The 24,564-nt window shown below is 46.1% G+C and overlaps 1 protein-coding gene across 4 annotated transcripts in view; it reads right to left on the bottom strand.

Moving 5' to 3' along the window:
- Positions 1-24,564, bottom strand: part of NOTCH3 (notch receptor 3) — a 59,100-nt gene that overhangs the window by 2,884 nt on the left and 31,652 nt on the right. The window contains exons 9-33 of one of the 4 annotated variants that reach the window (XM_033139638.1): positions 20,738-20,851; positions 19,318-19,431; positions 18,000-18,233; positions 16,630-16,740; positions 16,150-16,342; positions 15,796-15,941; positions 15,335-15,448; positions 13,994-14,113; positions 13,318-13,470; positions 11,614-11,842; positions 10,414-10,615; positions 9,969-10,122; positions 8,997-9,181; positions 7,171-7,303; positions 6,525-6,776; positions 6,025-6,137; positions 4,917-5,443; positions 4,167-4,514; positions 3,325-3,473; positions 2,998-3,217; positions 2,658-2,739; positions 2,283-2,472; positions 1,751-2,145; positions 1,272-1,419; positions 64-161 (exon numbers count right to left, since the gene is read on the bottom strand). In XM_033139638.1, coding sequence (XP_032995529.1) covers positions 64-161; positions 1,272-1,419; positions 1,751-2,145; positions 2,283-2,472; positions 2,658-2,739; positions 2,998-3,217; positions 3,325-3,473; positions 4,167-4,514; positions 4,917-5,443; positions 6,025-6,137; positions 6,525-6,776; positions 7,171-7,303; positions 8,997-9,181; positions 9,969-10,122; positions 10,414-10,615; positions 11,614-11,842; positions 13,318-13,470; positions 13,994-14,113; positions 15,335-15,448; positions 15,796-15,941; positions 16,150-16,342; positions 16,630-16,740; positions 18,000-18,233; positions 19,318-19,431; positions 20,738-20,851 — 4,724 coding nt within the window. The remainder of the gene's footprint in view (positions 1-63; positions 162-1,271; positions 1,420-1,750; positions 2,146-2,282; positions 2,473-2,657; positions 2,740-2,997; positions 3,218-3,324; positions 3,474-4,166; positions 4,515-4,916; positions 5,444-6,024; positions 6,138-6,524; positions 6,777-7,170; positions 7,304-8,996; positions 9,182-9,968; positions 10,123-10,413; positions 10,616-11,613; positions 11,843-13,317; positions 13,471-13,993; positions 14,114-15,334; positions 15,449-15,795; positions 15,942-16,149; positions 16,343-16,629; positions 16,741-17,999; positions 18,234-19,317; positions 19,432-20,737; positions 20,852-24,564) is intronic. The other 3 variants (XM_033139639.1, XM_033139640.1, XM_033139641.1) reach the window with 3 other exon arrangements.

The raw sequence follows: 24,564 nt of genomic DNA, 5'->3' as shown, positions 1-24,564 counted from the left end.
GGAGACACATGAAACTTAAAGCATCACATGATAACTGAAAAACAAATGCAATAAAGAACTTACTTTGCTGTCCTGCATGTCCTTGTTGGCTCCATTCTTCAGCAGCGCAATCGTGGCCTCTACATTGTTGACAGCTGCTGCCCAGTGCAGGGCTGATTTACCTGAGAGGAATGACACCATGAGGATTACTGTAAGTTCTCTCTTTGATACTGAGTCTCAGATCCCACTAGAAGTATTCTGCTGCATCGGCTCCCCTAACTCTCCTCAATCTAAAGCTACCACCTTGCTCCTCACTACCATCCTCGCCTGTTGCTGCTCATTCTGTGCTTTAATGCCGGACCTTCTGTAGACTCTGGATTTGTCCTCTCAGTAAATCAGCTGCTTTGTTATGGAGATGCATGTCCATGCAAGAGTCAAGCAGCCACAGGGTCCCCAGAATCACCAGCAGGTTCCCCATAAGGTCCTCTGTGCAGCACAACTGCCATTTCGACCTTGCACACCAAGACCATCCCCCACTCTCTTAATAGCCCTCCACACAGTAAGGCATTGTCCTCATACATCAGGAACGAGGGCCACACATGGATCTTGGCTTATTTTCATGCGGGTGGAAGAGGGGGAAAGGAGGGCAGGGGATGCCCTCTGCAAGCAAATAGTTTAGAACTCTGGCTGGGGGCGAGAGTATGGGAAGAGGGACATGAAATTGATAGAGCAATGGATGCTTGGAGAGGAAAATCCTCTGCACACAATCAGTTCTGACAAGTTTTCTGTCCCCTTTCCAGCAGTTCAGTAGGCAGACTGAAAAAAGAAGAGCCAGTAAAAAATAGGTAGCAGAGAGAGAGACGGGGGTGTCCTATTGACTCTCAAGAATGTGATGAGAGAGAGAGAGAGAGAGAGAGAGAGAGAGAGAGAGCGCAATAATAATCCCACACTCCTTGTCATATGTGTAATCCATCCTCTTGCTCCCTCCACCTCTGGCACTCAGGGCTCTATGATGACAGTGGCTCCTGCCTTGCAGAGCCTCATCAGAATGCATCTAAGGGGCTTAGAGAGGGAAGCAGGAGTCAAGAGAATGGCCAAGTGAATTGTTGATGTTTGAAAAATGCCCAGGGCAACCAGACTGGAAGTTCAGCAAGTGCATTTGAGGAATTAATTTGGAATACATTTGCAATGCATGTTGTAGTTCTGAGGAAGCCTCCCGCTGAAGTTCAGCATAACGCAGAATAGCCAAGTAAAAGAACTCAGCCCCCCGGCCTCTCTGGGGGGTTACGTACCCATCTCATCCACAGCGTTGACATCAGCGTGGCAGACAATCAGCTCCTCCACCATGCCCTCAACAGCCAGCCTGGCTGCTAGGATCAGTGCTGTTGAACCATCCCCCATTCGGGCATCCAAGTCTGTAGATCGATTCCGGATCAGGATCTGGCAACAGAACATGTTGGTGTGTTAGGTTGGTGCCAAAAACACACACCATCCAAGGCAACATGTGCACAGTAACACTATCGCCTCAAGTACAGTTCTTAGGTTCTCATTCACTCCTATCAATGCAAACTACAGCCAGGCTAACTAACTTTTCATCGTGTCCCCAGAGGTAATGAGTGGATAACACATTAATAACTTCCAGGTGGTAACCATCACAGTGGCTCTCCACTGAAAAGGGAACTGGAGCATGCTGTTAACATGAGCAAGGCAGAGGAGAGGGGTTTATGTCCAGGATTTTAAAGGCCACAGTAGTCCATTGGGTGAGACCCACCTGGAAGACTCCCTGGGCATCAGCAGTCACGGCAGCATGAAGTGGTGTGCGCCCTGTGTTGTCTTGTGCATTGGTATCAGCACCAGCGTCCAGCAAGCGCTTGGTAGCATCTGCCCGTGCATATCTGGCAGCCAAATGCAGGGCAGTTTCACCTGTGCGGTCTGTCTGGGCACTCAGGTTAGCCCCCTGGCAGATTAGGTCCGAGATTATGTTGGCAGAGGAGTCATCTGCTTCCTCTTCCTCAGCCAGATCAGTCTCCATTTCACCACCACCACGGAAGGAGGCCAACATAAGTGGAGTGAAACCATCTGTAAGGAGATCCCAACAAGGGTTGTTGCTGTTGTGTTTGGTTTTTAAAAGATTTGCTCTGTTTCTCCTCTCCCATGTGCCACATACTGGATTAGAACAAAACATGTTGGGACTTGTTACAGAAGACAGGAAGCAACAGACCTATTCTGTTCATCAGACGCTGTCTGCAAAAGCTCTGTATGAGCGCTCGCAGACCCAACTCGCTGCCCTTATTCCCAATTACCTGGTCCACGGACATTGACGTCCATGCAGTCAGTATCAAATTCACCCTGGGGTGGCGTCAGGGCCATAGATGGCGGCATGCGGATGTCTGCTGCCACCAAATGATGCTGTGTCCATTGACGGCAGTCCACAGGGTCTTCACGATCTATGGCTGGCTCCTCCACCTGGCAAGGATGAACACGGGCCTGTAGCTATTATGGAAAGACATAATATGTGCCTACTCACCTAGTGCATCAAACTACTTCATTGCTGCTTGCAAACACCAATGAGTCAGGCCCATAGTAGTCTGATGCAGCGAGTAATACCTGCGGACACCAAGAGAAAGGGTGGGGGAGAATCCCCTTTCTTAAGCCAGGCAAAGTCTCAAAAGGAATACCTTTAGTCGCTTGGCCTCTGGGCATTCTTCCAGCCAGTCTTCTGAGCTGTCTGGTATTAGGCTCTCTCCTTTGCCAATATTCCTGCAGCAGGGGGGGGAGATACACAGTGAAGTCAAACAGTAGTGCAGGGCAATCACCAAGGCTATGGGCTTACACCCTCTTGCTCTTCCCCACACCACACCATAGAATGAAGGAAAAGTTCTCCACCAGCTAACTAAAGCACAATTGGGAGCAAAGTACAAGTCACAGAAAGCTGACCATCCCCTGCAGAAGCTGAAACCTGCTGCAGGAACTGGGGTTTCATTCTGGGCAGCACCTGGGTGAATGAAAGGCTCTTACTTCATGCCTAGGGCATCCTGACCCACAGGCTCACGCCGGTTCTTATTGCTGCTCTCTTTCTTCAGACTGAAGCCTTCAGGGAACCAGAGGGTGCTGTGCTCTCTTTTGCGCCGCGCCACTAGCACACCCAGCACCAGGATCACCAGCAGAATCAGGCATGCCACCACCAGCAATGGCACCAGCTTGAGTTCGCCTACGCCTTCCATGCCGATCTTTTCACCTGTAGAAACAATACCGCCCTATTAGGAGACCCTGTCATGACCTTCCTGCAAAGTCCAAAACCAGTCAAATTCTGCTTCCAGCAAATGACTCCTCTGCTGCCCTCACCTCGCACAGCCTTGAGGGGGTATGGGAACTCTAGGCGCTCCACCGCTGACAGGGCAGCCAGGTAGTCTGCAGCACTATTTGCATCAGGGAAGCACTTGTCTGAAGCCTGGTAGCAGAGTCGGTTATCAATCTCAAGAGTGACCTCAGACCTGGAGGAAGAAGCAAGTGTTATGAGGGCCTAGAGCTCCTTATCTAGTAGCACACACAATTCTAGGACAAGGCAAGTCAGCCAGCTCCACAAAAGGTCCTACTCCCCATTCATCCTTTGGTCTGTTGCTTTTTACACACTGAATTTTAGAATGGGCACTTCCAAACACACACATTAAGGAAAAGACCACCCGAGATTCTATCAGTAGCTTTAATAATCCTAATGCATTTGTGAAGCACAATCTCTTCTTACAAAATGCAGGCTGACTCTTCCTAAGCAGATCACATTTACCCCGTTTGTTCTTAACGATGCATGCAACCCACTTGCTTGGCATTAACCTAAGGCTTCCAGAGATCCACCACTATCTCAGGCACTCGCTTGCTGGTTTTAAAAAACAGTTTTTGTGGTCATTCTGGTTTTGTTAGTATTTCCTCAGAGCCCTCAGATTTGTAGGCCAGTTCTACAGTTTTTTTCACAGCTGCCTTATTCTGTGAAGGCTGTTGGAAGTAGTTTAGCTTAGCCTCTGGGCCCAACTACCTCTCCTTTCCATTCAGAACCTTCTTACATCCCTCCCTCCATGTTCGCTGAGGCCTGGGTCCTATAACATGTTCCCTGAGGCCTGGGTCCTATAACACCCCGCCCAAGCAGCTCTCTGAAGCTCCTTGCTTTCCTTCAGCTCCTCTGTGTGACTCACCCAATAATCTCTTGTTCCAGTTCCCTGCGTTGCCGACTGCCAGATCCATAATACGGCGACCGACTGCCAGAACCATAATATGGCTTGATCATGAAGTTACCGTTCTTGTCACGGCAGAAGCGCAAGGAGGTTCTCAAAATGGAACTCAGCTTCTGCAGGAAGGTGGTGCTTGTGCGGAGCAATTCGTCAGGGTGTAGCAGCACAGTGATGACCAGAACGCCGTCCGCCAAGCGCTCAGGCACCTCCAGTGCACAGTCCAGCCCATCCCAGCCACACTCTTCATTGTTGCAGCCCTGGTCGCAATGCCCATCAGCAAAGTGATCCGAGCAGTATTTCTCATAGACAGGGCTGTGGAAGGAGGAGGAGAAGGAACTGAGTCATGCTTGTCATAACCAACCCTATGCCAATAGAGCTCACTGGTGCCTTGTTAGGAGGAAGGGGCACAAGGCATTATGGGTCTGCAGTGGATTCCTACACTCCACAGCTAACATGGCCAAGTCTCAGTGCTAGCCAAGTGGAACACATAGAAGGAATCCATGCATATAACACCAAGACTCTGCCATGTTTGGTGTTGGACATGGGGACAGACATAAATTCATAGGTCTCAGTGGAAGCACCCATGTTTGTGCACAGCACCTCTACACTGCCTTGGTTCCTCATTTAGTTGGGGTGGCCCTTGATTCCACGGGTCTCTGGTACAGTATACACAACTAGAGCCTCCCCTACTCAAGAGGCAGTGGCAGGACTCACTTGCAGCTGGACTCATGGCTCTTGCAGTCAAAGTTGTCGTAAAGGCACTCGGCAGTGTTGCACGTCTCATCACACTGGCTGTTGTTGAAGAGCTGCAAGCACAGGGGGCTCTCGCACTGCTTCCAGGGATCATCAACTCGCAGGGAACAGTCACCGCCATCCCAGTGGCAGGCTGGACTGTTGCACATCTTGTCACAGTATAAATCCCCGGCCTTTTCCTTACACTCCTTCAGCGGGCAGTGGACCTCGGGGAGCTTCAGGGTGCGGGTCTGGCAGCGAAACCCCGTGTAGTCACCAAGACAAAGGCACTGAAAATAAGGGGGGTCAGCAGTCTCATGGCAAGCACCCCCATTGTGGCAGGGCATGCTGGCACAGCTGCTGTTGGCATGCAGGCGGCATTCCGGTCCAGTCCACCCAGGTAGGCAGGAGCAGTGAGGACCCAGCGCTGTGGTCCGGCAGCTGCCCCCATTGAAGCAGGAGAGTTCCCGGCAGGAGAGCATGCGCTCACAGCGGATGCCTGAATAACCCTGGAAAAGAATAACAAGCACAGTTAGTATTGGAAAGCCAGCCAAGCCCTCCAACTGCTGGCCTAGCAACAAAAAGCCTCTGGCACCATAGCTGTCCTCTTACCAGCGCTCAGCCTGGTGAGTAAATTCTTCCCTCCACCAAGCTCAAGGTCCAGCACCCATATCCTGCCCTCAAGAAGTACCTTCCCACACCCCACATCCTCCAGTACTGGGCACCACTCACCAACGCCATCTCCCCTTATTAGCCAATATTAGACTTCTGCATTGTGTTATGGCACTGCATCAAACTTCTCTTGCGGGCTTCACAACCAGAATTCACACAAGGTGATGCAGCAGAATTGTTTCCTGCCACTCCCAAGTAGAAACCCCTTCCACGACAAGCCTTGCATTGGAGGACACTAAACTCTCTACCTCCAAAAAGCTTCCCAGACAGAAACCTTGTCCTAACAGGTACTGAAACTCATTCGTAGCACAACACCAACATATCAACCTAACAGTTCCTCGCCTAGCCCCTTGCAACGTTTGTGTACAGGAGTTGCATTAGCCACTTGCTGTGAGCAGCTGTGTTGTAGGGGACTCACCCGGGGACAGTGGCAGGTGTAGCCTAGAGGCAGGTTGACTGCCGGATTACACTTCCCACCGTTCTGGCAAGGTTGAGAGTCACATGCATTCACAATGTTCTTGCAATGGCGGCCTGAGGATATGAAAAACAGAGTATTACTGATGGATTCCAGCAGAACTTAGCCCCAAAGACCACCACCCTGCTATGTTTGGCCTTGCATCTTAGCACTAGTTCTCAAAGCTCGTATTTGCTCACTGAAATGGCCAAAGAAGCCCATCTCATCCAGTCACCATTCCAATCTTTGTTTTAGATCACCAATATGCATTTAGCTGCATAGTTGGATTCTCCTCCACCCACTTGGTTGAACATGAACTCCTAACTTCTTTATGGGGGAGATTCTTCCTACTTGCAGCCCTTGAGCCTGGCTCCTCTACACATCACTGGGGTCCACTTTGGGTACACTCTCCCTTGCCCCTTGCACGCATCAGCCACATGAAAAGAGAACACACTGTCACTCACCAGTGTAGCCTGGCTTGCAAATGCAGTGGTAGTCACTGGCCTCCTGGACGCAATCAAGCGTGTTGCGTGGGTGGCAATGGTTGGACTGGCACTCATTTATGTCTCCCTCACAGCGCTCGCCTGTGAAACCTGGTGGGCAGCTGCATCGGTAACCACCGACTCTGTCCACACATGTCCCGTTGTTGAGGCATTTGGGGACCCGGGAGCCAGGATTCATAGCACAATCATCTTCATTTATTTCACACAAGACACCTAAAGAGTTGACAAACACGCCATCACATTAAACATCAAACTCAGGGGAGACAAACCTCTTCCTGCTTCTCACAGTCCTCTGTGAAAAGCACAAGATTCCTCGCCCTTTACGGTGCCTAACAGTGAGTCAACACCCATCCATCCATTGCCCTGGGCACCGTTGCTGAAGCTGCCCTCCCTCAAAAAGAGGCCTGGGAGAACTCTGATCCTATGTTCTCCATACTGTGCCCTAAGGAGAAATCCAGAGCTCCCTTTCACTATTCTTCAACAAAATAGCAAATCCAACAATAAAAACCTGTGCCGTCAGAACTTACGGTAAATCCTTTCCCCAGTCTTGTACTTTCCTACTACAGGTAATATTGGTAAAGGTCTCCCTATACCCAGGAGTACTTACCCAGAGTTCCAGGTGGACAGGAGCAAATGTAACGGCCAACGAGATCAATGCAAGTCCCTCCATTCTGGCAAGGGTGTGACTGACACTCATCAATGTCATACTCACAGTTTTTCCCCTCAAATCCTAGCGGGCACTGGAGTGGGAGAGAAGCAAACAAGACAAAACAGCAATGAGCACAAAAGGGCCAGAAAGGCTCGAGCCTTGCATCCTTCAAAAGGTTTCATTAAAATTTATGTTTTGTTTGTTAAACTGTACTATTATTGATGTATAAAATCAAGTAAAACTAGTACAACTTCATAAGGAAGGGAAAGATCCTTCAAGTTGCACCATCCTCTTTCTTATTCAAATTAAGATTATTAAACTTATTGAGCGAATAGGCTATGGCAAAATTTTCCAAGATTTATACAAATAGATCAGTCTGGCTTCATAAAAAGGAAGGAAAATAGATAGCAAGAACAAACATTACACATAATTTTACACACACACACACACTGTTCATATCCATCAACTGCTTTATTAATTCTAATAAAAATGTATATACGGTAATCATGAAAATGGTACTTTTTGAAAACAGAAGTTGATGCTGATAATTCTGGAAAGGTCTTTTTAAAAACACATCTCTTTGACATGATTTTTCTTATTAGACAAGAATTTGTTATGGCTCAGGTACAAGGCAGCTGTTTTTTTTGTCTCCTCTTATTTGCTCTAGTAATACAGTAGAATGATTAGCAAGAGTTTTTAGTTTGCTTTTTAATAAAGGGATTTTGGATGGAAAGCATGAGTTCAGATTAAGGATAATTCATGTACGCTCTGGTATTACTCTACCAAATTAGCTATTTTAATTCTTTTCTACAGAAAGATTATTTCACCCAACTGAAACTTCGGGTAATATTTCATGGCGTAAGGTAGAGAGGGATTAGTCAGAGCTACTGCGAATTCATATTAACACACCAGCAATATATAAGAGCCTTTTTTTAAATTATAAAGTATCATGTGATATAAAATCAGTTAGGTCTGATTAAGCATAATTATGAAACTGTATCATAAGATCAAGGCTAACATATGTTGTTAGAAAACATTGCAGCTCTTGTGGATAGCTAGCAGCATCCACAACAAAAAATGAGTATCATTTCTGTTTGGTTCCTGTGTAATGCTGCACATCTTCAGCATCTCTAGACCATAGATAGCAAACTTTCTCTAGTCTGATGGCTACATTCGCTTCTGAGCAACCTTCCAGTAGTCGTGTGGTGGGTGGAGCCAGAGGCAAAAATGGGTGGAGCAATGAGCGTAAATTTTACTTTGTAGGGCAGGCTATTTTCTACACATAACACAACTCTCTGCATCCCCCACAAAGGCATAGAAATATTGGTTTGGCTCTGCCTGATGCGATGGAATAAACTCTTACAGAGAATTTGAGAAACAACACAATGGACTTCATTGCTGATATGCAACAATGATGTAGCAAAGAATAAAACAAAAGATGTATGGATTTTATAAGGCATGGTAGAAGTTCAACCAATCTGACCAGCCATCAAATAGGAGTTACCCCCAAAAGTAAGGAAGGTTGCAGTAGTGGGAAAACAATTATAATCCATATCCATATTTCAACAAAATAAAACTTTGGAAGAAAATAGAGGGGTTTTAGTGGGTTGGGTTTTTTTTAATTACTGGGAAAATAAGTAGCAGATTTGTGCCATTTTCTTATCTTACTTCGCAATTGTTCACTGGACATTCAACAACTCCTCATTAAATGTCACCAGGTTTACCAGAGTTCTGAAGAGACACCAGGAACCCTGGCTTGTTACTGGCTGCAAGGACTCTCTTACCTCACAGACGTAGTCTCCCACAAAACTGCGACAGGTACCCCCGTTTCGACACAGGTTGTACTGGCAGTGGTCCACTTCACTCTCACAGTAGCTGCCGGTGTAGCTTTTTTTGCAAATGCAGTAGTGAGTATTGCCGGCATCCACACAACGGCCGCCGTAATGACACACTTGCTCTTTGGTCACACCTATTGTACGGAAAAGCAAATTACACATTGTGTACTGCCACATATTCTGCTCTCTTGCTTCCAAAGGGTGATTAGACAAAGTGACTAAAAGCAGGGTAAGTGAAGACTGAAGCAACATTGTACAAGCAAGTTGGTCATAAGAACAGAACCCAAGGGCTTCCTCCAAGTACTAGACTTTATTACCCACCTCAGTTTAAAGGACACTTTATTAGGGAAGCACAAAATATCCCAATGTTTCCTAAGTCAGATTTTAATTTATTTCTGTAAAATGTAAAAAAAAAAAAGCCTCTTTATAGTCTTGATAATAGAGGTTAAATTGTGACAGAACATGCAACATGCTCCAGTACCATAGCAGGGCCAGGGAATCCAGACCAACTCTCCATTGCCCTCAGCCATTATCACACCATTTTGAAATTATTACACAGTCTCATATACAGAACTACCACTTCTGCAACAACATTTGCAGCTTTTATTCTGCCCCCTAGAAGCATGGAAAAATTGACTTCAAATGTTGAGCATTTTTTAGTTTCCAATGTCACTGGAAATAGCCGTCTGAAATATTGATTGGAGCACCAGTGAACCCAAGGACATTGTCCCTGCATCACTGAAGGCAAGTAACATTCACTGTGTCAACTCTGGAAGTCCTGTATCAGCGTTGTCAGTGAGCATAAGCTGATAATGCTGGGGAGCCTGGATGACAAACATGCGTCATCAAGGTCACTGAGGAAGCAGATAGCAGAATAAAGAAGGGCTTCCGTTTCACTGCCCCTGGAGCATGTTTCCTTACCTCGGTTCCTGGCCACCACTTCACAAGATACATTGGGGATGTCGCAGTAACGACCAGTCCAACCTCCAGGGCAAGCACAGGATAAGGTAGTGCCTGTTTGCATACAGCGGCCACCATTCTGACAGGGGGAGCGACTACACAAATCCAACAGGGTCTAGAGGGGGCATGACAAGGCAAGAGGTTTTGTGGCAAAATAAAAGCACCCAGCTCCTACCAAAGATGACAAAGCCTAGGCACATTCCCAATCCATCTCCATTAGGTATCTCCATACTGCAACCTCTCCAGGGGCCTGTGTGCAAGGCATATGTACTTTTATAAAAAAAGGTACTGTGGTGTAAACTCCATCCAAACATAGGGGCTCAGGGTTGGTTGCAGAAGCTTGACTTAAACAAGAGAACCCCTGAAGCATCTTATTCCCTTTCAACAGAGGCCTGGGGTGGATTACCTGGCACTGAGAACCTGTGTAGCCCTGAGGGCAGGTACAGCGGTAGGACTGCACGCCATCCTGACATACCCCACCGTTGAGGCAGGGATGTGACTGGCACTCATCAATCTCATGCTGGCAGTGGGATCCTTTGAAGCCAGCGCGGCAGTGGCATGTGTACGAATTCACTCCATCCAAGCACGTGCCACCATTGAAGCAGGAGCTGCCGGAACATAAGTACAGGAGTCAGAAGTAAAGGAAGGAGGACGGAGGTTATGTACCCCAAGAGACACCCAGCATAGGCTAGGCCTACCCCACCAGCTAACACTTGGCTAGTTGCGCTTTCTTGCATCTGTCTTACACAGACGTTTCTGTTCTAGGTGAAAAGTGCAACTGTGTGATAAGCCTCCCTCCTTACTCAATATTTGACCATTCTTTACAACTGGATTGGATTTACTTGTAACTGACAACCAGGGGAACTTCAGATCTGGCTCTTGTCACCCTATAGCATCCAGCACTTAATCCCAGGCATAGTCTGTGTTCATATGAATAACTATTTCCCAGTTAGAAGCAAAGAGGGGACAGGAGTACACTGTCTCCTTTTAAACAGGATCCTAACTACTTCTGAACCATTCGTCCATCTAGAGTTTTATGGAACAGAGCCCTTTCCACACATTGCTACTAGAATGAGACAATCACTTTGTTTTAAAAAGCAGAGAAGGAAACTCTGGGACCTTATTCAACATTATACAGTCGGGAATGTGTTCCAACCCTCTTGACTAAATCCTACCATATACAGTGGACACTCAGGTTGACAGCCATCTGTCAGGAATGCTTTGATGGCGTTTCCTGCTTGGCAGGGGGTTGGACTGGATGGCCCTTGTGGTCTCTTCCAACTCTATGATTCTATTCTATGATCCTAAATGCAATCTGTGCAGGAGGCACGTTCGCAACCCATGCAGCTGAGTCTGCACACACGCGTGATGCAATTTGGCGCTTCTGCGCATGCATCGCAACCCAGAAGTAACCCGTTCCAGTACTTCTGGGTTCGGCACGTTCGTATCCCACAGCGAGCGCAACCCGAGGTATGACTGTAGTGGTGTTGGGCTTTGGGGGCCCTAAGTATCCATTCTGCAAAATGTGCCCTCTGAGTAATAAGAGTTAAAAGATAGGCAGACATAAGTCATTGTTCTTCATGACAAACTATCTGAGTCAGCTCACCTGTCAGTGCATTCCTGAACATTCTGCTCACAGTGTAGGCCAGCCCAGCCGGGAGCACAAGTACAAGTGTAGCTGTTGACATAGTCTGTACAGGTGGCTCCATTGCGGCAGGGGTTACTCAGGCACTCGTTGGTCTCAGTTGCACAGTGTATCCCTGTGAAGCCTGGCAGGCAGGTGCACATGAAAGTACTGATGCCATCTTGGCAGGAGCCACCATTCAGGCAAGGATCTGTTGGCAGGGAGAGGAATACTCAGAGGGGTCAAGATAAGCTCTCAACTCTTTAAGATATTTGTCATGTTTAACTTCACACATGCAGGGTCACGGACGTAATCCAGGAGGGACTGAGGATGGAGCACAGGCGTGTTGAATTTTCACTGGCATTAACATGAGTTAACGTTACATTCAAACATCTCAATCCAAATAAGATCTAATTCTGTCTGAATATCAGTTGCAGTCACAGTCCACAACCTACTCTATCTCATATCTTAGTACTGCTCTAGCCTATATTGGAATAGCTCAGTCAGTAGAGCATGAGACTCTTAATCTCAGGGTTCTGGGTTCGGGCCCCATGTTGGGCAAAAGATTCATGCATTGCAGGGGGTTGGACTAGATGACCCTCATGGTCCCTTCCAACTCTACAATTCTATACCTAGTCAAAGAAATCCAAGTTCTGCAAAGTTTAGAAGTCTGAAGTACAAATGGAACCTGCAAGCAATTGTTGCTATGTTAAGCATTCCTGTTCCCCTGCCAGTTTTGTTTCCCCCACTCCACCCACAACAATCCGTCAGCATTCCATAGTCAGTAAGCTTACTCTGTCTTGTTGGACTGTTTAAGAGGAGCATTTTCCCTTCAAAACTTCTTGTAGTCCTGTGAAACCTTGGGGTTCACTCAAACCTGCCAATACCTCTCTCTTATTCATGGAGGGTTCTGTTTTGGCTACATAAGCACTGACACTCAAAGTTCTGAGTTTGCAATTAGCATACGTGATGCAACACAGATTATGCTTAGGTAAGGTAAAGGTAAAGGGACCCCTGACCATTAGGTCCAGTCGCGGACGACTCTGGGGTTGCGGCGCTCATCCTGCTTTACTGGCCGAGGGAGCTGGCGTACAGCTTCCGGGTCATGTGGCCAGCATGACTAAGCCGCTTCTGGTGAACCAGAGCAGCGCACGGAAATGCCATTTACCTTCCCACTGGAGCGGTACCTATTTATCTACTTGCACATTTTGGTGTGCATTTGAACTGCTAGGTGGGCAGGAGCTGGGACCGAACAACAGGAGATCACCCCATTGCGGGGATTCAAACTGCCGACCTTCTGATCAGCAAGCCCTAGGCTCTGTGGTTTAGACCACAGCGCCACCCACATCCATATGCTTTGGTAAAAGAAAGAAAATTTGCTTAAATAATCTAGTCTGTACCATTTAATTGTCTTAGCATTTTAATTTTCTAGACATAAGCCAAATGACAAGGCACAGCCACTTCCAAAAATTTGAGACTTGGAAGCCAGCTTGGAAAGGCAGGTGTAACCTAATGACCTTTTTGCCCTGTTTCCAGTACTTTATTAGGTTTCCTGTCCTACCAGTGCTCCTTCTTCCTAGAACTTTCACCTAGTTCTTTTTGCTATACTGCCTCACCAAAATAGTTAGCAAGACCTCAGATTCTTGGTTGTTCTTTCCTGTTGCCCCACGTGCTCAATGAACTTACTTGGTTTGCAGTCGTCAATATCCAACTCACAGTTGGTGCCAGTGTAGCCGGGACGGCAGGCACACCTGTAACTGCCATGTGTGTTGGTGCAGGTGCCCCTATTTCGACATGGGTCCTGGTCACATTCATTAATGTCAATCTGGCATTGCTGCCCTATGGGGATAAGAAAATATGGTTACTGTATGTTTTTAAGTTTGTTTCCTCCCCCTTCCCCCCCCCCCCATCCACTTCTATGGACTTTTTCATATTGCTGCATCCACTATGTGGAGAAGCAAAAAACCAACAACAATGAAGGAAACAACAAAACAATATCCCAGGCATGTGTCTACTATCAAATAATCAATCACACAGAATGCATAGATATAAGAAAATTATTAGATTATCCAATCACAACGTTACCATCAGGAATATTGCTAAATATGCCACATTAGAATGGCAGATCTTCTGGTAAAGGTATTTTGTGAAGTAAATGTGAAATTTCTTTTTCACATTTCCATCCAAAGACACTCAGGACAGTGAGCAATACAAACTCAAATTAGTAAAAATGCCTTTATATTTAAAAGCCACCCCAAAATTAAAACAAATTAAAATATAAAACTGGCACATAGGCTCATAGTATTAGATGCCACAATATTCAGAAAAGTACAGGAAGAACATGGCTCATGAGTCTGAGTACCTTGCCAGCCTGGTGCACAACCACAGGTAAAGCTCTCATAGTCAGGTGTGTGGTCACAGACACCATTGTTCTTACATGGATTGGGGAAACAGGGAGCCAGCACATTCTCACAATTCCGGCCTGTGGGAAGAGAAATAGATAAGGGTACTTGTTTGGATTTCCACTGGCCTAATAGCCATCTTATTCTGAACTATGTAACATGTATGTCTTAGACTCAACAGGAATACAAATCAAGTTCAGAGACCAAATGTCTAGTCACAAAGTGATGTCAGTGGGAATTATACTTTATACATAAGGTAAATATAATAAAGTTAATTCAAGAGCCTTCCCAGTCAGTCAGTCAGTTTATAGAGTAACAAATGTTTAGCTGCCAGTCATTTGTTGCATGGATCCAGATGTGTTTCTTTGAGGAAGCACTTTTGTTTATACCCATCTCCAGGCTCCCTAACCATGACATATTGCTGCTTTAAAAATGTGGTTTGCAGAAAGCAGATGCTGTTGCAATTTAAAGTGACTTGTAGAATGGAAGTTGCACAAATGCCAAAGGCATCTATTGGATAATGCCTGTGACATCACCAGATGATGAGTGACTCAGATCCTTCTCCCTACCCATGTTGTGACACTATCGCCTGAACTCAGCATGCACAGTGGCAATTCCTAAGAACTAAACAAAGTAAAGGCAACATGTGATTCCTTATCATTTTGTTTCTCAGTCTCTTTCTTTCTTTCTCACTCACTCACACGCCACACAAATCTATTTCAGCTCTCCAAGCACTCTCCCTTTAGAGCACCCAAGTACATACAGTCGTACCTTGGATCCCAAATGCCTTGTGAGTTGAACGTTTTGGCTCCCAAATGCCGCAAACCCAGAAGTGAGTGTTCTGGTTTGCAAACGTTCTTTGAAACCTGAATGTCCAACACAGCTTATGCAGCTTCCGATTGGCTGCAGGAGCTTCCTGCAGCCAATCGGAAGCTGTGCCTTGGTTTCCGAATGTTCTGGAACGAATTCTGTTTTATTTCCGAGGTACGACTGTATTATCTTTTAAGGAGGAAGAGACAGACACATGCAATATTCTCCATCCATTATTTGTGGCCTAACTATCACACCATTGTCTTTCAGTCATTATCTGTATTACTTATCCATGAATGGCTAAAATGCAGAATATGAATTTCTAACATGGCACTCCGTACAAACAATTACTGCTTATTAATCTCTCCCTTCCCAACTGCAACCCTGGCATGGGTTTTGCCATAAAAGTCCCTTCCCTAGATCAGTCTGCTAACAAGCATTAAGTTTTTGCAGGAGATGTTCAGGTGTTCCCCACCACCCACAGAGCTCACCAGTGTAGGGCAAGTCACAGATGCAGGTATAGCTGGCAATGCCATCAGTGCAGGTGCCCTGGTTGAGGCAAGGGTTGGAGGCACAGTCATTTATGTTGGTCTGGCAGTAGGTCCCTGCAGAGGAACCAGATAAGTATTAAGGTCCCCATGAACACAGATATCCCTGAAGATGAATCTTTCTTCCACTTGTAATGCCACCAACCAACATCAGCTCCCATGAAGGACCAGAAAATGAAACCAGGGGAAAGCTGGGTTCAGATACTTGCAAAGCCCTCATAGATCTAGATGGCTCAAACACTGAAGGTTACACAGAAGGCATAACTTTGGACAACGGGCAGAGATTAAAAAACAGTATGTGGGTGAGATATGTATCTTGGGGTACAGAAGAGCTAGACAGAGGTTGAGCATGGTGTAAAGTACAGGCAACAAAAGCAAGGCAAGGAGGCTATAGAGACGCATACCCTGAAAGCCTTCTTTGCACTTGCAACGATAGCCATTGACATAGTCAGTGCACGTCCCTCCATGCTGGCATGGGTTGGATTCACACTCGTTGTGGTTCACATCACAGTTGGTGCCAGCCCAGCCTGGCTCACACTTACACTGGTACCTGTAGAGAAAAGAAGGGGGGAAAGGATGAAGAGGGAAAGCTTTCTTACACCCTCCAAGAAACAGCACCCATTGTTAGCCCATTTGACCAGCCTGTAGGAAGTGACTTAATCCACTCCTGTCTTCAGAGCCACCTGATGGGAACAATAGGAGCAAAGCCTGCCTACTCCTGACGCAGCAGCTCATGCATTGGGGTAATCAGCTCTCACCCATTGATGTTGTCGTGGCATGTGCCATGCACACATGGGCTGCTGCTGCACTCGTCCACTTCTGAATAGCAATGTGGATCATGGAATCCCTCAGGGCAAAGGCAAGAGAAGCCGTCTTCACCATCCACACAGGTGCCACCATTCTTACAGGGGTTGGATGCGCATTCATTAATCTCCACGTTGCACAGGGGACCTAAGTGGGAGAAAGGACTGCTCAGCAACAGAGTGGCAAAGAAGAAACTTCTGGCTGCTTTCATCCAGCTTTGCCCCCTTCACTAGGCATGGATTAAATCCTATAGCAGCTATTGAGCAATGCTACCTCAAGCCCTGCCTGCAAAGCCAAACACTTGCGCTGCCTACATGCAGATTCTGCCACGGTATTCTCTCTTGATTAAGGCTGCAGCTGTTGACTCTGACCCTCTTCAATTTCCCCTACTTCTGCCCCATTCCCGACCAACAATTCAACCTCTCAGCCATCACCTGTGAAGCCAGGTTTGCAGATGCAGTCATAACGATTGATGCCATCGCGGCAGATGCCATAATCACAGGGGTTGCTGGCACAGTCATCAAAGTTGATCTCACAGTTGGCACCTTGGAGAAAAGGATATATCACAGGCCTGAAGAAAGATGCAATCACCCTACATCAAATGGCCCCACAGCAAGCTTGGAAATTCTTTCCTGTCTTCGCTGAGTGACATGTATAGAGTGGAAAGAACTGGTGCAAGTAGGTTTAGATGCAATGAAAGGGAAATTGTTATAGCTTCCTATGCATCATCAATGGATTCTGCCCAATAGCTATGTAAATGATTAATGCTTCAGTGCATAAGGAGATGGTCCCTGCCACCTTGAAAGAAAGAGGCAGGGGTATGGCCACTCCCAAAGAGCAGATGGCTCTTTAGTTGGACTAACTACTGACCAGTTGCAGGTACTCACTTTTTGGGGGGAAGGTGGTACAGAGGGTTGTGGCAAGTACAGATTATCTAGACCTGTTCCAGCTGTGGCTGGCCTGATGGGGTGATCTTTATCAAGAACAGGAAAAGAGTGCAACCTTGCTCCTTCTTCTTGATCTGCTTTCCTGCCCTGGAGAGGGTTTCCCTCACTCCAAAGTAGCAGGTACACAGCCTGGAGGTGCTTCTGAATCCAGTTTTGTCACTGGAGGTCCAGGTGTGCTCGGTGGCTAAGAGAGCCTTTTCCCAGCTTCTGCTGGTGCAACAGCTGTGACCTGTAACTGGACCAGGATAGCTTGGCCACAGCAGCACAGGAGACTCACAACTTGCACACATTTAACTTGTGTGATTTCAGCTTTGCGTGCTTGGCAGCCGGCCAGCTGACATCACACAAATTAGATGCCCGCAAAGCAGACAGCTTAAAATAAGCTTAGTATTCACATATAAAAAGCCCTTAGCAGCTTACATCTAGTTTATTGGGGGGATTGATTTGCAGCATACATACCTATTTTGCTTCTTTGATCTGCAAAACTTGCATTTTACAAGTGACATGTAATGTTTACTCTGCATTTGTGAGTCTCTGTTTTAGTGTGGGAGCACCTGTGCTTTCGAATTCCCTGCTTATTGACACCAGACAGGTGCCTTCATTATATTGTTCTTTTTTAATGCAGCAAGCTTTCCCAGGCATTCAGTTAGGGGTGTGTGTGTGTTTTACTTTGCTGATTTTTATCTTGTGTTTATATTGATAACTTTATTATATACACAACTTACGAGGGTTTTTTGATTAAGCAGTTTATATATTTTTCTAAGAAAATAAATGAAAAGTGTGGTGCTGCTGGATAGGAGTGGGAGATGTAAGAAATGAGAGCAAGCAGAGAAAGAGAGCGAGGAGGGGTGCCCTACCTGAGGTCCCCTGCAAGCAGTGGCACAGGTACTTATTCACCAGGTCAATGCACTTGCCACCATGCTGACAGGGATTGCTGTGGCACTCATTGATCTGGTTCTCACAGCGGTATCCAGTGTAACCAGCTGCACAAGTGCAGGTGAAGCTAGCAATGCCATCCACACAAGTGCCATGGTGGCAGGGATCTGGAAAGCAGTCGTCAATGTTCCTTTCACACAAAGGCCCCTCAAAACCTGTAAGCAAGAGGGGAAATCAGCTTCAGCATCGTAGCAGTTCATGCACACAGCAGACTGGGGAAAGGTTTTCCCCTCCCTTCCATTTTCATAACTTTTAGGTCCATCCAGATACATTTATCTAATATGCTAGAAAAGCCCAATGTTTCCTAAACTACTATGTATCTGAAAAGATGCATCCAAACACCCAAATGTTGCAAGAAAAACATTTATTTCTTCCACAACTACTGCTAGTTCTGTTTTACCTTTACTTAAAAGTCCTTGCGTTAAAAACACTGTAATTTTCAAAATGAGAGTCATTGTTTCGTAAGCCAATCAGATATGCCTCTACTGTCCTTTTTTAAGTGTCTGAGCAACTGAGAAGGGATGCCACTTCACGTTTATCAAGCAAGTTAGATACATCAATTAAGAAACTCAACAAAAAATGAGGAGTAACCTAACCCTCCTTTATCCATTCCACAATGTGAATGAACTGTGTGCACTAATTTGGCTTCCTTTCACCTTATCCTAAAAGCCATTCTGTGTAGGAGTTTCTTGCAGTCTGTTTAAAAAAATCCTACTCTCCCAAGTCCATTTCCTTTAATTCATGGGAATATTAGTTCTCTTTATGATGTGTTGTGGCATGCACTGTGCACCACTAGGTTTCAGAACACAATAAGCTTCCTTGGGAATTTCATGGTGTTAAATTCTGTGCTCATCTTTAAACCAAAGTCATCTATATTAGGAAATAAAACAGAACCCCCGCAAGCATCAATTTGATCTTGATCTTTCACAACTATCTGGGAATCAGGAATAGAGAAGTTATTTTGCTGAAGGTTTGATACCAAAGTTAGAAAGTGATTTGACACCTTCCCTAGAAGATGCTCAAAGATGAAGGACCATGGATCACACCCAGCCCGAGCTTCTCAAAAAAGGCACCCACGAAAGGCAGATGTAAAGGATGTTTTGGGGAAATTTCTCTCTCGACTGCATCTAATAATCCTTGTGCAGTCGTCATCACAACATCCTCATGACTTGAAACAATCCCCCCTCCAGTAGCACAGAAGAGCATGGAAGGCAATAACTCATTGCAGAGAGCAATTACCTTCTGTACAACGGCACTCGTAGGCATTGGGCCGGTCCACACACTTTGCACCATTCTGGCATGGTGTGCTGGCACACTCATCGATGTCAATCTGGCACATGGAGCCTGAGAAGCCTGAACCCAGGGAGAAAAAGTAGTCAAAAAAACCAGATGGGCCAACAAAATGAGGAACATTTGGCAACATTAACATACGTGCTGCATTTCACCCAATATACACAAGAGAAGATCCAAACAACACACACAGAAAGAACACTTGTTGTTATCCACTCTGATGGATGAGAATCTTACACTAACATCTGTGCTATATATAAAAAGGAGCAGGGAAATGGATGCTCAGTGCTGCAGTGGAAGAGTGGGGGCACTATACGTATAGCCACCTCTTGTTTGGTTTCACATAGAGCTGAGTGAGAAAAGCTTGTGTACTTGGAAGCTCCCAGCTGTTAAGAGGTAATAGAGGACTTTACAAGTACGTCTGAAAAGGGCACAAGCTAGGCTGGCAAAAGAATTGAGTGTCTACTCGTTCTCAAGCTAAGTGTCTGAAGTGGGTACACAGCTAGAGCAAGCCTCGAATAAAATGATAGTTTGGACTGAAAGCTCCGTATAAAGAGAAAACAGGATTGCATTGGGAGGAAAAATTATGTGGGACAGGAGTCCTCAAACTTCATCCTGGTTGCACAGCATAGCCCTAAGACCAGAGGCCTATAGCAAAGGCTCTCAATGTTCTCTCCCCCTCCTCTCCACAGGGGGCTTTGCGGTGTCTGCCCCACATGTAAATTGGGTTCAGGGGCCTGTGCAACAGGCTGGGGGAACAAAGATGCCATTGTCCCAGCTCCCACACAGCAAGCTATAGGCCTGTCTGTCAATCAGCCCTGGAAGCAACTGAATGGAGGAGGACAGGGCCCCCCACCCGCTTGGTAGCAGAAAAGCGGAGCAAGTCCCGGGGAATGAGCTGAACACACTCTCCTTAGGGCTACAGTTGCATCCCATACACTGACAAAGAATTCCCCAAGCTGGACTCCTAGCTCAGCAAAGAAAACTTACACAAACTGTACCACAGTGCAAGGGATGAGAGGAAGCACAAGGGGCAGTGTGAGCTCATGAAAAACTACAGCACAGCTCAACTTAAAGAGACTCAAATTCAGCACACACAGCTGAATTCACACAAGGGGCAGACATTTCCTAACATCAGGAGAAGGGATGAAAGCAAGGCTCCTTGCAAACAGGCAGGTGCTCACCAGCTTTATCCAAGTAAGGTCTGGGCAGGTTTCAGATACACACAAACATGCAGAATATTTTAAGAGGTCAGAGAATGAGCCCTGTGGGGGGCACAAGTTCACCTGTGCTATGCCAGGCAGGGAGGACAGGTAAGAGAACGATGCAGTGCCATTTATCCCCTTGCTGGAAAAAGCCCTGGGCTTACCGGAGGGACAGGTACAGCTGAATCCATTGACAATATCCTTACAGACGCCACCATTGACACAGGGATTACTCTCACACTCATTGATGTTGATCTCACAGTAAGTGCCACTGAAACCTGCAACCAAGAGGAACCATTTGTTATTACAATGATTAGACTCACCCATGTGTCCAGCACTGCAGCACCACAACCACAGTGAGACAAGGGGTCCATCTCATCCTGGCAGGCTCACGCCTAGGAATACTAGCTTATTATTACATGGCAAAGGTGCACAATAAATTACAGTGTTTTGCTTCAAATACAAGGCATTAAAAACAAAATCCATATTTTTAAAGCTGGTTCCTTATAGTTACTAACTTTAAGAGGTGAAAATGATCAGACAGACAGTTTAAGGCCCATCTAGTAGGAAGAAGGGGGGGGGAATTCCCCCAAAACTTCAACTCCATCTTTGCTGTCCCTACAAGTCTCCCTGCATCCCATTCCTTCCTCTCCATTATTTCCCCACATCCCCACTTTACCATCATGCTACATACAGCACCTATCCTAATGCAACTGTCTTAAGTAAGCTGTTGCCACTTTTACTGATGGTGGAGTAAGCATGTCATGCATCAAACTTGATCATGTGTTAGTTCAACTAATCCAAAGCAATGTTTATATAATCTGTTCAACTGCCAAGCTTATTCCATTTAAGTTCTGTTTCCGCTCCTTCTGTGTCACGACAGCTCAGTGATGGGCCACATGTTTTGCATGCTGAAGATCCCAGGATCAACCCCTGGCATCTTCAGGTTAAAAGAATCAGGAAGCAGGGGATGTGAAAGGCCTCTGCCTAAAAAATCCTGCTTCCACTTAAGAGTAGATAATACTTGGCTCGACAGTCAAGTTGCTTACGTGTTCCTGATAAGAGAACTGCAGGAACACAAAGAACAGATGAAAATACAGCCAGCAGCTGGAACCAGTGGTAGAAAGGGAAATCAAAAAGGATTTTTTTTGGGGGGGGGGAAGGAGTACACCAGGCACATTATTATTGATTTATTTTATTAAATTTCTTACCTGCTCTTTATCTAAAGTTCCCAGGGTAGGTTAACAACAATAAAATATGCAATTACAAAATAAATAAAGCAGTCAATGCACACAGAAATTATGGGTGCAAAATTACACAGCCGGAGCTATCTTATACCAAGTGAGGCTGTAGGTCTATATATCCCAGTATTATCTACTCTGACTAGCAGCACTTTCTAATGTGTTTAGGAACTGCTCTTTTGACCAAGACTGTCTATTAACCAAAGACTGACCATTTCTGCAAAGAATGTATTCTACCTTCGTCTCACTGTGGAGGTGAGAAAGGTAGCCATAACAGAAAGGAGCAAAAGTGAGGCACTGGACATGCCATGCATAAGGTTAGCACAACGGTAACCTGATTCTCTAGGTAAGGGGGTTAACCAGGCTCTGGTCAATAGAATGACCATCCTGAATTTGCCCAACTGCTGGTCTGTGTAAACATGCTCCAAGGAATCCTTGCAGCTATAAAGGCACAGAATTGCATGACTAACCCTCCAGGCTTTGCTATTCCCAGCCCTTCGCCACTGTAATAAAAACAGTGAAGTCTGCTTCTCCGATGAATAAGTTTGCTGGCAAGCAGCACAGAGGAAATAATCAAGGCCCACCCCCACTTTCCTTGACTACTCATAGAGGGTCTGAGCTGCAACAGCCTTATAGTATCAGTCTCAGCTCCTGGCTGAGGCGCCATCTCTACTCCCTTAAGCTACTCTCCCTGCCAAAGTGGAGACAGGAATTTTCTCACGTAAGAAGGCACTTAAATCTGTCTCCATATGAACCTCTTAAATGGGCAGGGCTTGCTCAAGGTAAGTGGGGGACACCTTCCACAAAATGCTGCATTCTCTTACCATCCCCTCATAGATGAAGATACAGGCAAACTCCTGTTTCCAATTTGGAGAAAAATCTCTATGCAAGGGGGAAATCCCAAGAGTGAAGGCAGCTTCTAATCTCGTAGTTCTAGCTCACCAGAGCCAGGTTTCCCAAATCCTTGGGGGTAGTAGAGAGAAACCTAAAATGGTGGTGATTAAATAACCCTACACAGCCCACTTCTTCCAAGTATCCTTGAGGCAGAGAATCTCCTTGCCTCTGATACTGTGTAGAAAGGAAGGGTGGAGAACCTTTGGTCTTCCAGATGTTGCTGAAATGCAACTCCCATCATCTCTGACCATGGCCCATCCTGGCTGGTGCTGACGGGAGTTAGAATACAACAACACCTAGAAAGCTACAGGGTAGGCAACTTTGATATAAAAGATACGCCCACACCCCTTGCTTATTCCATCCAGATTGAGAAAAAGGAAATGGGAAAGTAAGAAGCTCCTTGGCAGGAAATGAGGGGATGGAAGAGAAAGAGGGAGAGAACAGTGGGGGGAGAATTGAATATGCTTCTCTCAACAGATAAAATAAACAAAGCTGGGAATTGTGAGAGGAAGTTCCAGTGACATAAGAGGAATGGGAGGCTGATGTAGCTCTGGAGACACCATAAAAAAGGAGGAGAACTGAGGCTATGTGGGGGAGCTTGGAACAGTTTGGTTACGTGTGTCTGGTGCAACACTTGGTCTCAATGAACGGAATTGAAGATGTGAGGCTAGCAGTAGGGAGAGGAATTGAGTTTCAAGAACTGTGAGGACTGCAGGAGTAATGAGCTAAGGCAAAATAGGAAGAAGACTCAGAGATGACGCACTAGTGCAAATGCTGATTTGGGTTTCAAGAATTGGGGGTACACACACAAAAAAACAACCTTGCTTTCCAGAACTGTTTTCCAACCAAGCAGTATAAGAGCATTCAAACTAACACTCCACGTCCCAGTCAAAAACTTTTTAAGATTTCCTGTTTCTGCTTTGGGAGGGTGATTTTGTAGGAGAGGCACTCTACTGTGTGCTGGGCTCCTAATTTTTGGAGCTGCTTGCCAAATATCTGGGCGATACATCAAACCTCTTGCTCCATCCTGATCCTGGGGGAAATGACTCCAGAATGCAGCAATACTGGGTTAAGTGCAGTAGTAGTGCAACACTAAAACCAAGTTTTCTAGCCCCTAGACCAAAGCCATTCCCAGCTAGCAGGACCCACCCCTCCCCCAGATTTTTTTTTTTTATACAAAAAGCCAGCATTAACCAATGAGTGAGCAAGCAAGGAGAATGTTCCTCCCTATATGGGGTAACGGAAACACAAAGCACAGTCAATTCACATCACCCGCCGGCCCGGCCCCACCATTAATATTCCAAGCACAATGCTGCACTCCCACTGTCTGTATGAACATTGTATCGATTTACCCAGCACCCCAGTCCTATAGCTCTGCCACAATGGGAGGAGGGACAGCTGTATAGTCATCCCTCACTTTCCAGGGATTCCTCCATATGTATATGCTTTCTTCAGCCACCAAACCGCTTCTAAGGATCTCGGCTTGTTCCTCATCCCAAGCCCACAGAATTGCAATGCCATTTGGGGGCAGGGGAGATGAAACAGCAGAATACTCCTCTAGGGAACCTGAACGAAGCCTCCACTATTCACAATAATATCTTGCTCCCTGCACCTTTCTGGGCCCTTCTCCTGAATCTGTATTTGCCAGCTCTACTGAAAGTACAAACCAAACATGTTCTTCTTGCTTTGTAACTGCGGGGAATACAAAGCCTGGAATCTAGCAGGGAAAGGTGCAGGTTAGACTGCTATACGTTGTGGCTATCCCCACAACAGTCTCATACCAATCTACCGTGTTTCTCATAAAATAAGACGTGCCTATAAAATAAGCCATGGCAGGATTCTCAAGCATTTACGAA

The sequence above is a fragment of the Lacerta agilis genome, chromosome 2 (assembly GCF_009819535.1).
Source record: "Lacerta agilis isolate rLacAgi1 chromosome 2, rLacAgi1.pri, whole genome shotgun sequence".
NCBI lineage: Eukaryota > Metazoa > Chordata > Lepidosauria > Squamata > Lacertidae > Lacerta > Lacerta agilis.
The sequence above is the reverse complement of the archived record's forward strand: the minus strand, read 5'-3'. Positions and strand labels throughout refer to the sequence as shown.